Source organism: Pristis pectinata, chromosome 8, assembly GCF_009764475.1.
Source record: "Pristis pectinata isolate sPriPec2 chromosome 8, sPriPec2.1.pri, whole genome shotgun sequence".
NCBI lineage: Eukaryota > Metazoa > Chordata > Chondrichthyes > Rhinopristiformes > Pristidae > Pristis > Pristis pectinata.
Genome location: NC_067412.1, coordinates 90,465,150 through 90,477,449, shown reverse-complemented (window position 1 = coordinate 90,477,449; position 12,300 = coordinate 90,465,150). Strand labels below are relative to the sequence as shown.

Genomic DNA, 12,300 nt, shown 5'->3' with positions numbered 1-12,300 from the left:
GCCTTCTATGCAACCAAAAATAAGACTGAGGGACTTGAGATGGTTAATCAGATACTGAGTCATGTACTCTGCTGAGTTTAAGCAGCGTTGTGCCTTCTCTTTTAATTTGTACACATGGATTTTGCTCCATTAATTAGCAGTCGGCGACCAGCAGCAAGTGGATGGCGATTTTATAAGCGCTGATCGTATGTGCGTCTGAAGCTCTGGCCGCCTGGCGCCAGTGCCAGTCTCTTTCGTGAGACCAGTGGTGTCTGGTTTGATCAATTGCTTGCAGCTGTTAGCTGGATAAACGATCAAGATCCCTGTTTTCCAATCTTTTTTTATATGGTTCTGCAGTTTAACTACAGTCTTTGCATTGGAATCCTAGGTACAGGGCTGGCGTAAAAGGATTTTTATTCAGTGGGCCTGTGTAATGGGACAAGCCTACTTTCTCTTTTCCCATTGGCGGTGAATGTGAACAGTGGTGTTCCTTCAACAGCACGGTGTTCTTCATTACGAGCCTCTTCGATTCCTGACCGTGAGCAGTGGGGGCGAGTGGTGGACGGCCAATGTAATCTTGCTACTTTCTCCTGGCCGCTAATGGTAATGCAATTGTACAATCTGAAAGGCATTGAGATTTATCTTACAGAAATCAGTTCTTCCGGCCAAGCAGGGAGTTGATCCTTAGTTTGATCCCTGAAGTCGGCATCAATCCAACTAACCTGGGAGTCATTCCAGGCTCTTAACTCCCTTTGCGAAACACTTGAATTTTTATTTCCATTGGAGTACATCTATAACCCAAGGCATTATCCCAACTTGCCTTAAAACAATACAAGCCCTTTTAATATTAAACCTAGTTTGTGAGGATCCCATGGATTGTTTTCATGGCTGTAAGGATACAACCTATTTACCCTTCCATTATGGAGCAGGTCAGTTATTTGTGGCAAGGAGTGTGGGGTGAATTGTGCTACTTCAACAAAGGCTTCCAGAAATGGGTATGAAAGATTAAATCAACCCAGTAGCTTTAAGGCCAGTTATATCCTATGATTCTCATGTGAATCAAGGTTGCTACATTGGCCAAATTAGGAGCAAGCTTACTCTACATCTGTTCTATTTGTTCTTTTTGTTTATCCTACAAGCCATCTGCAAGGATCCTGATTAACAGAGCTGCCGAGATCCTTGCATTGAGAACTGCTGTCCAGCATTGTGGGAACATCCCCTTGTCTTCATTCTGTTGGGACCATATCGGAGGGAGAAGAATCGACACCTGCTAAAGCTATAACTAAAAGACTGAGAAATTCCAACCATCGTGGGATTGATAGTTGACCAGTAAAATGTTCACATTTTATTTGGATGAATGGGATGCCTTCTTATGGCACAGAGTTCTAAGCCATTGGCAGAGAGATGGCCTGACATCTCCAAATGTGCACAGTTCTTAAAAGAAAATCCACCCAACCAGTACAAAGTTCCTGCACCCTTTCTGGTGTCGGCCTCGAAAGGCCCAAATTGTATGTTGGGGTTTTGATTTTGCAGAAAGACTCTCAGCATGTCTGTTTCAGCAGGCTCCTTTCCTAAACCAGATTGGATTATGTCAATCATTAGCAGTGTCCTGAAAGTATGCCCCCTCAGAGTCACTTTGAACCTTAATGACAATTTTACACTGGTCCCCCAGATTTTCTTTGATAGAATCACACAACACAGAAACAGGCCCTTTAGCCCAACTAGTCCATGCCGACCAAGATTCCCACCTAAGCTAGTCCCATTTGCCTGCATTTGGCCCAAGTCCCTCTAAACCTTTCCTATCCATGTCCCTGTCCAAGTAGCTTTTAAATGTTGTTAATGTACCTGCCTCAACCACTTCCTCTGGCAGCTCATTCTACATGCTGTCCATTCTCTGGGTGAAAAAAGTTGCCCCTCAGGTTCCTATTAAATCTCTCCCCTCCCCTCTCAAACCTATGTCCTCTAGTTCTTGATTCCCCAACCCTTTGAAACAGACTGTGCACATTCACTCTATCTATGCCCCTCATAATTTTGTATGCCTCTATAAGATCACCCCTCATTCTCTTATACTCCATATGAAAAGAATCTGGTTTATTATCACTGACATGTGTCGTGAAATTTGTTGTTTTGCGGCAGCAGTACAGTGCAAGACAGAAAGACATAAAAATTAATATAAGATATATCTTTATTAGTCACATGTACATCAAAACAAAGTGAAATGCATCTTTACGTTGAGTGTTCTGGGAGAAATAAATAGTGCAAAAGAGGAATAACGAGGTAGTGTTCATGGACCGTTCAGAAATCTGATGGCAGAGGGGAAGAAGCTGTTCCTGAAATGTTGAGTGTGGGTCTTCAGGCTCCAGTACCTCCTCCCTGATGGTAGTAGCATGAAGAGGACATGTCCTGGGTGGTGAGGGTGCTTAATGATGGATGCCACCTTCTTGAGGCACCACCTCTTGAAGATGTCCTTGATGGTGTGGAGGGTTGTGCCCGTGATGGAGCTGGCTGAGTCTACAACCCTTTGTAGCCTCTTTCAATCCTACACATTGGAGCCTCCATACCAGGCAGTGATGTAACCAGTCAGAATGCTCTCCACTGTACATCTGTAGAAATTTGCAAGAGTCTTTCGTGACATAGCAAATCTCAAACTCCTAATGAAGTAGAGTCACTGGCGTGCCTTCTTCGTGATTGCATCAACATGTTGGGCCCAGCATAGATTCTCCAAGATGTTGACACCCAGGAGTTGCTCACTCTTTCTACCACTGACCCCTCAATGAGGACTGGTGTGTGTTCTCCCGACTTCCCCTTCCTGAAGTCCACAATCAATTCCTTGGTCTTGCTGACATTGAGTGCAAGGTTGAACAGCAACCAGCCAATCTATCTCATTCCTGTACACCACCTCACTGCCATCTGAGATTCTGCCAACAACAGTGCTGTCATTGGCGAATTTATAGATGGTGTTTGAACTGTGCCTAGCCAGACAGTCATGTGTAGAGAGAGTAGAACAGTGGGCTAAGCACGCATCCTTGAGCTGTGCTTGTGACGATTGTCAGCGAGGAATCCCAACCTTCCTCCTTTGGTCCCAATCAGCCATCTGTCCTTGGTTCATCTACTTAAATTATGTTGTCCTGTATGGTTGGAATTGGTTTATTATTGTCACTTGTACCAAGGTGCAGTGAAAAACTTGTCTTGCATACTGTTCGTATAGATCAATTTGGTGCCTTGAGTTAGTACAGGGTAAAACAATACAGAATGTGGAGTAAAGTGTCACAGCTACAGAGAAAGTGCAGTGCAGGCAGACAATAAGGTGCAAGGGCATGACGAGGTAGATTGTGAGGTTGAGTCCATTTTATACTAGGGAACCGTTCAATAGTCTTATAACAGCGGATAGAAGTTGTCCTTGAGCCTGGTAGTACGTGCTTTCAGGCTTTTGTATCTTCTGCGTGATGGGAGGGGGGAGAATGTCCCGGGTGGGTGGGGTATTTGATTATGTTGGTTGCTTCACTGAGGCAGAGAAGTGTAGACAGAGTCCATGGAGGAGAGGCTGGTTTCCGTGATGTGCTGGTTGCTCACTTTTCTGTGGCTCAGCTGAATCAGATGTGGAAGGAAGCCCTCTTTCTCTCGCCCTTTCCCTCAATTTCCTTTTCCCCTACAATGCTGTCTGTAATCATGTACTGATTTTTGGATTATTCTCCTCCCCCCTCCCCTCAACCCTTTTTGGGGACTACTACATGGAGCTTTGGGCCTTGTCTGACTTTCTAGCTTGTGTCTATCTCTGCAAGAGGGTGCAGAGGGTTGTAGACTCAGCCAGCTCCATCATGCGACATCGCTCCCTACCATCGAGGACATCTTCAAGAGGCGGTGCCTCAAGAAGGCGGCATCCATCACTAAGGCCCCTCACCATCCGGGACATGCCCTCTTCTCATTACTACCATTGGGGAGGAGGTACAGGAGCCTGAAGACCCACACTCAATGTTTCAGGAACCGCTTCTTCCCCTCCGCCATCAGCTTTCTGAATGGGCCATGAACCCAGGAACACTACTCGTTCCCTTTTTTCACATTATTTATTTATTTTTGTAATTTATAGTAATTTTATACCTTTGCACTGTACTGCTGCCGCAAAACAACGTTTCACGTCATACAAGTTGGGGGAGACAATGAATCTGATTCTCTGTCTTTTATACAGTACAGCAGCCCAAATCAGTTGCAAGAGCCAGTAGGTGGGTACTGATGGGGTGTGGCAATATTATCGAGCCCTACCAAAGCTCCAAACAAAATAAAGAGATATCTCTCATCAAGAAGTTACCTCTGTGGAGGGTATCATGTCATATATTGACTACATCATAAAGTGGGTCAGACACTTGTTGAGAAGTGGTGGTACACTTTTCTCCTCTGTACAGTAGTCTTGGATGAGTTGGCAGAGCAGGCTGTTATTTCTGTTGCCAAAAAGATGTTAATTTATATGCAGCTGTGTAACGTACATGGACAGATCTATTTGGAGCTGTGTTCAATATCTATAAATCAGATTAAGATGCAGCAATTTGAAGCCGGGATTTGGAGACTAGGGATTTGGCCTAACCTGCCATGTGGGATAATCTGTCACTGGTCTAAGGAAACTCCCCTCCTTCTCAACTGTTTGAGGGCGGAGGGAGTCAATTGTATGAATATCTGTAAATGTGGTTTTGTCAAAATCTTGTGGAAATGCTAAATTTCAGGGACTTTTGGACTTGGTATTTGTGTAGCCATCTGACCTGTGATCCTGCAATTTGTACATGGGTATCCCGGCTAACAGAAAGTGTCAAATTTCTTCTTGATTCTTTAAATACAATACTCACTTCCAGATAAAGCCAAAGCTAAAGTTGCTTGAGCTTTTGACGACAACAGGGTACACTATGTGCTTAGAATTGGAGCCCAGCATGATCCAAGGTCCACTTGAAAATATGATAAAATTGAAGTTGAGGATAGTCTTCAGTTCCATTGTGGATTAGCCCCGACAATTGTAGGTTGTAGATTGTTGGCTGAATCTGCTGTAGTTACCTAGGCCTTCTGGTTTCATGGTGGATGTATCAATGTGGCTGTAGCTCTTGGACTGCGTGGAGATCTCATTGTGATCCGCAATGAGACATAATTTCACTGGGATTGTTCACATCGTTTCAAACATGCTTTCTATTAGAATGTAGTCTTACAAGCAATACTTGGTTTATCCTGTCTAATGGCTGAATATATCCAATAAGGGGAATATCCAGTGGTTGAATAATTTGGCTTTTTCCAAAAGGTCAGCTTAGACATTTCCTTTCAATTACTTCCTATAAAGTTCTTCTTTGCAGCAGAAATTTCGGGAATGAGTGCAGAAGAGATTCCGGATGTATTGTATTCCTAATAGTAGGTTCTAAATATACGTGAGCCATCCTGAGATCATTCATCTGGTTCAGAAGTGCTGCTCACTTGGTTTGTAAACACGTTTGAGCCTCTTGCACCTGTAATATTGATTGCCTGTTGTTTTGCAGATGGTGCAGGGAACACAAACCAAAATGCCAATGGCGGCAATGATTTGGAAGCGAGTATTCTGGGTACCCCACCAAGCCCCGTCCCACTGCAACGAACAACCAAGTCAACCATGGGTAATCTGCGAGTGGCAGAAATGGAGCCTCCTGGTCGGCAAGCTGCTGGCCACCAGAACTCAGACGTGGACGTGGGAAAACTTGCACCAAAACTGAAAGAAGGAGGTCTGAAGTCGGCCCCAAAGTCTGTAAATGGGGCGCCTTTGCAAGACCAGAGCTCTGGCAGTGTCTCTCGAAAGTCATCCTTTCAATCAAAGACACTTTCTTCCAAAATGTTTTACACTGAAGATGGTAAATGCATTTGATATCTTTTAAGGTCGGATAGGCATGGAATATTAACTTTGCAATTTCTATGGAAAGAAACCCCTCTCCTATTCCAAGCTCCTACTTGATTCATTTAATCATTTTAAATTGAATTGGTATTGGTTTATTATTGTCACTTGTACCGAGGTACAGTGAAAAACTTGTCTTGCATACCGATTGTACAGGTGAATTCATTACACAGCGTAGTTACATTGAGTCAGTACAGAGTCCATTGAGGTAGTACAGGTAAAAACAATAACAGTACAAAGTGTCACAGTTACAGAGAAAGTACAGTGCAATAAGGTGCAAGGTCACAACAAGGTAGATCATGAGGTCAGAGTCCATCTCATTGTATAAGGGAACCGTTCAATAGTCTTATCACAGTGGGGTAGAAGCTGTCCTTGAGCCTGGTGGTACGTGCCCTCAGGCTCCTGTATCTTTTACCCGATGGAATAGGAGAGAATGACCCAGGTGGGTGGGGTCTTTGATTATGCTGGTTGCTTCATCAAGGCATCAAGAGGTGCCGAATTGAACGTTAAAATCAAGTGTGACTGAGAATGGAATTTTATTTCAGTAGCTCACCTTTGCTCTTAATTCTAGCAATCAGAACAAGTACAGAAATCATTTGACTTTAATATGAACAAAGAAGGTGATGACAAGCTAGAACTATGATCCTCGGTTATGGTACCAACACAATGGCACCTTGCCGGTTCCACCTGGAAAACTGGGGATCTAGGTGGAGCTAATTAAAGGCTTGCTCATCTCCTGACTTGTGTGCACAGCACATGCAAGGCTACTTCGACCTTTTGGAGTGTTTGTTATTAAAACGGTGAGGTGTAATAGCCTGAGTGTTTCTGATTGTGTATGTGCTTTACCATCTCAGTCATTGGTCACTGTTGACATAAAAGGTGACATTGATGTGACAACAGGTTGGTGCCTTGGAAGCCACCAGGATTGTATGAGCGGGGAAATGTCACTGTGACCGCCTGACATTTTGGAATAAGTGCTTGACATTGGGAGAAGGCTGTTCAATCATTAACTAGCAAATCCCACAGGTTGCACTGAGTGTAGATGGTGTTCAATGTGCAAAATGGATTAGGGTAATAATAGAGGAGGGAGTGATTGGATGAAATTAGTCTTGTTGGGCAGAGGGTGGGAAATGTCTATGTGGGTCGAGTTTGGGGGGGGGTGGTGCAGGGTCAATTGGGCTTAGACTATCTGGGTAAAACAATGTTGTCACATTCACATCAGAGCCTGGTTTATACTTTCGATCAGACAATATTGATCTAAGGCTGCTGAAAACTTCTCCAATTGTGTAGAACTTGGCTTGATTGTGCACAACTTTTGCAAGAGAGAGCAATTCTGTTGAAAACCTGCAGTTCAGTGTTCCATAATACTGATTTATTGCTTTTGATTTTTCAATATTCCTCGAAAACTGACCCCATTAAGGCTTTCAATCACATTGCTTCACACTGGATGAACAGTGACCCCAATAAATCCTTTCCTGCACAGTGACAGCACCTGCGGACCGACATTGGATTCAAACAAATTTAATAAAATTTGCTGCCGGTCTAAAACCTCTAGTTCCCATTTCGGATCCAAGTGCTGGACACACAAAATAAATTAAGAGCAAAACCTTATGTTCTCAAATCGTGACCTGAAATGTTTTCTGGTAACTCATCAACACGGCAAGGCAAGAAGTAAATGCTTTTATTTCAGTAATGAAACTTTAATGGAGAGCAGGTTTAATTTGCCATTTGAGGGATGGTTTACAACAGACTGCCGTTTTGCTAAACAAGATAGGAGCCCATGGAATTACAGGAAAGTTACGAGCATGAATAGAGCATTGGCTGATTGGCAAGAAACAGAGAGTGGGAATAAAGGGATCCCATTCTGGTTAGCTGCTGGTTACCAGTGGTGTTCCGCAAGGGTCTGTGTTGGGGCGGCTGCTTTTTATGTTGTATATCAATGATTTGGATTATGGAATAAATGGCTTTGTGGCTAAGTTTGCCGATGATATAAAGATAGGTGGAGGGGTGGGTAGTGTTGAGGAAACAGAGAATCTGCAGAGAGACTTGGATAGACTCGGAGAATGGGCAAAGAAGTGGCAAATGAAATACAATGTTGGAAAGTGTATGGTCATGCACTTTGGTAGAAGAAATAAATGGGAAGACTATTATTTAAGTGGGGAGAAAATTCAAAATTCAGAGATGCAAAGGGACTTGGGAGTCCTCGTGCAGGATACCCTAAAAGTTAACCTCCAGGTTGACTCGGTGGTGAAGAAGGCAAATACAATGTTGGCATTCATTTCTAGAGGAATAGAATATAAGAGCAGGGATGTGATGTTGAGGGTCTATAAGGCATTGGTAAGACCACACTTGGAGTACTGTGTGTAGTTTTGGGCTCCTTATTTAAGAAAGGATGTGCTGACGTTGGAGAGGGTTCAGAGAATATTCACTAGAATGATTCCAGGAATGAGAGGGTTAACATATGAGGAACGTTTGACGGTTCTTGGGCTGTACTCCTTGAGTTCAGAAGAATGAGGGGGGACCTCATAGAAACACTTCAAATGTTAAAAGGCCTGGACAGAGTAGATGTGGCAAAGTTGTTTCCCATGGTAGGGGAGTCTAGTACAAGAGGGCACGACTTCAGGATTGAAGGGCGCCCATTCAGAACAGAGATACGGAGAAATTTCTTTAGCCAGAGGGTGGTGAATCTGTGGAATTTGTTGCCACAGGCGGCTGTGGAGGCAAAGTCATTGGGTGTATTCAAGGCAGAGATTAATAGGTATCTGAATAGCCAGAGCATCAAAAGTTATGGTGAGAAGGCGGGGGAGTGGGGCTAAATGAGAGAATGGATCAGCTCATGATAAAATCGCGGAGCAGACTCGATGGGCCGAATGGCTGACTTATGCTCCTTTGTCTTATGATCTTATGTCATCTCTCAGCTATGAGGATCATGGGCTTCCTCTTCAGTCACATTTCATTTATTACCTGGTGGGCACATCTTCACCAGCTCTCTGACAATTGCATACTAATGTACCAAGTTCGGGTATTTGCATCACTTCTGCATTGAAGGTTAGATTTTCACAGCTCAGTGAAGTACAGAAATCTTCTGCAATTATGCGTGGAATCCTGACTGCTCCAGGATGCAGAATCTAACTTTGAAATGGTGATCAGAGTTTTCAGATGATTTGCTTCTTACCAATGCGCTTGCTTTCATTGTGACCTGAAGAGGCATTTTGTCTCTGATTGATCTAAAACAGTGAGAAGGGACTATTGAGAGGCATCTGTGAATATATGTTATCTCCCTCTCTGAAGCTTCAAGTGTAATACAGACTAGGAGGACCCTAGGCTTGACCTCTATGTTAAGTTAACTGAATTCAGCTTGACAGGGATAGGGGAGCCGCTGAGCTAATGAGGGAACACTTTAGCCAATGTCCTGTAATAGAGTGTAGATGTATAGAAGTGTGGTGGGAACCAGTGTGGTTACGTAGTTTGTCAACCTCCATCTGCGACTCAGTTTGGAGGCAGTGATTTGGTGAAAGTAACAGGTGCGCCAGCTGCTTTGTGGCCACACTATGACAACAGTCAGCACATGGTGCTGAGGAGAGTTTGTGGGGGGGGGGGGGGGGTGCACAGTGTCAAACAACAACCCTCTCTGTTGGGTAAAGCACATTTGTGCACCCGAATGGACACAATATTTTACACACAGACTTCTTAAGAACAGCTGAACTTAAAATCGAACAGGTGAATGTTAGGTTTGAAACACTGAAAGGTTGAGAGAGAACTTTCGTCGAGGGTACGGGTGGGCAATGTGGGGAAGGGATCTCGGGTTGAGAAAATTAATGTAGCATGTTGGCCATAAAGGAATTTAAATCTGCAAAACAATCAACTAGAATGTGTCACGGACAGCAGAAGTAGACAAAACAAATGTCTGTTGTTGCCATGTGGTGTAAGGAATGGAGACCACCATTTTGTGAGACCGCTTCCAACCACCATTTTGTGAGACCGCTTCCAACCACCATTTTGTGAACTAGTTCCTCAACTGGTTTTTGCTCGGGGATGGCTGGATCAGAGCAGTTGAAAGTGGACGCAACAAGGTCCCTACCGATAATCTGCTAAACCAGAGATCATTTCCAAATAAGGAGTTGTTTGTGAGCTGTTCTTTGGGATGGTGAGAACTGCAGATTTCCAGAAGGATGGTCTATGTCTGTGAACTGAAGTAACCTGAGCCCGGTGTTTGGCCTGAGCTGGCTGTAACTGGTTTGAATGGGCCTGACTCGGGGGAAACATGGGAGGTGCCATCAGAGGCAAGTCCTCATTTGGGAGAAGAGCAATGAGGTTAATGCTACCTGTCGCCTTGGGCAAGAGCCAATGAAAGGTTGATGCAGGCTAGCCGGAATCAACAGAATTGAAGCTTAATGGTGCAGAACTGATAAGAAAGAATAAGAATGAAAGATTTCAGATGTAGAACAGTAAGAATTCTGGAGACTAGCTATTGCAAGGAAGACCCCCATGCCTGGGGCAGGAAGAAGGAGGATTAATCATTTGGCCAATGGGAGATCCCCTTTTTCAGTGTTTATAAGTTAAACTTGTGGTTTAGGTGAGTACTGGTACAGGTGGGACAGTACCATTCAGGACGTAAGTGGTTGGCCAGGGGTCAAAATAATTTGTGTGGATATTTGAGTAGATACAATAAAGTGCAAATTTTGAATGAATTTAGATTTGTTTAGTGATTTATCTAATCTAAGTTGTTGGCCAGCAGTTGAAGAAATTTTCTATTTGAAATTCATGAGTGTCTTGGTTAGCAAGCCTCTCTGGCGGGAGTGATCCATTTTCAGTGACAGGACAATACTCAGGTGAGGCAACTTTTTTTTTCTCCATTACAGGTGACTATAGTAATGTTATCGTACCTCGAGCCCACCAGGAGAAGAGCTCGTCAGGCCTGCAGCGCCCTCCCATGAGACCACCAGATCCTCCTTGCCGGGACAAGGTCCCTCCACCGCTGAAAGTAGAGCCATCCAGCAGCACGGAAGACACTCCACCTTCAGTGTAAGCTCAAGTTTCTGGTGAATATTTCCCCCTGTCCTGCCTAATTGATCTAAACCATCTTGGGGTCTTCTGGCTACCTTTATGGTTAGCTTGAGCTTAAACCCCTTCCATCCACTTTCCCTTGCAGACCTCCTCCCCTTCTCTTCACTGTCAATCAAATTCAGCCAAGTTGAACTATTGAAACTTTGTGGGGGGGAGCAGGGGGGAGATGACATAACAAGATGGAGGGGGGAGTGGGAGAAGGAAGAGGAGAAAGGTGACAATGATGGGGATGGAGTCTGCAAAGGAAGGTAGTGGGAAGGGGTACTTGAGCAAATGCAAACTTTAGGTAAATAAGAGTACCTGACACCTATAAAGCCAGCCAGGATTCACCAATTGATCATACTATAGACAACATACAAACTTAACTGATTTACTTTTCAATTCCAAAAAAAAGACTGAATTTTATTTTCTTTGGTCCTCTAAGCAATGTAGAAACTGTAGATTTGTCTCAATGTTTTTATTACTGACACATTCTTAATATAAGTAAAGTCTTAGTCCACGATGTCTGTTATTGCTCTGGTCTCATTTAGCCGGTAATGCTTCACAAATGTGCATGGGTATTCTTGAAATCAGATCACTTAGAAATGGTGCAAAATGAGAGGAAAAGAAGTTCCTCTGGGCTAAAAAGTAAGACAGAGAATACTGACGTAGGTTGTGAGTTGGCACTGCTGGACTCCCCTGATTTGGCACTTTCAATAGATTTCTTGCTCCCAGTTGTGGGACAATTCCCAACCTGCATTCTTTTTTTTGGAGGAAGAAGACTACCGCTTGAGTTCAAATCATCCTGCATTCTCTCCATCCCAGAAACCTGAGGCAGTTTGAACCCTTGCCCTTAGAGATCAGGAGGTGGCACACGGCAGAGAAAGACTATGAATAGCAGAGACTTGAACAGAAAAGGAACCAAGGTTGTAAACCCATTTACAGTCTCATTCCTTTTGAGTACAGGTTTGTTTGCCAATGACCATTTACTGTATGAAGTTAAATCCCACTTGCACAAAGCTTGGATTAATCCAGCCAACACTCACAGTAAGAATTTGGCATCTGAAAAACTGAAGTGCACGTTGTCTGAACATAGGTTATTTTTCTTCACAGCAATTTTCTTTTATTATCTACTGCTCGTTTGGTTCAAATATGATTTTTGTACTTTTAACACACACATTTTGGGGTATCTGCAGTGAGATTCCAGCATCTGCAGAATCTCTTGTACCTTTGTGTTTTCAAATTTGGATTGGTTTGAATGCAACATTTTGTCTTCTGTGTTGGAATTTATATTCAGCTAAAGGTTTACCCAAATGGCTGGATAAGCATCCTACTTTTGCAAATGGATTCATTTGGAATCTGTACCAATTGCAGGTTTGAAG

The 12,300-nt window shown here is 43.6% G+C and overlaps 1 protein-coding gene across 1 annotated transcript in view; it reads left to right on the top strand.

Annotated features, from left to right (window-relative positions):
* Window positions 1-12,300, top strand: part of ophn1 (oligophrenin 1) — a 204,890-nt gene that overhangs the window by 105,710 nt on the left and 86,880 nt on the right. The window contains 2 exon segments of the mRNA XM_052022352.1: window positions 5,487-5,831; window positions 10,735-10,897. Coding sequence (XP_051878312.1) covers window positions 5,487-5,831; window positions 10,735-10,897 — 508 coding nt within the window.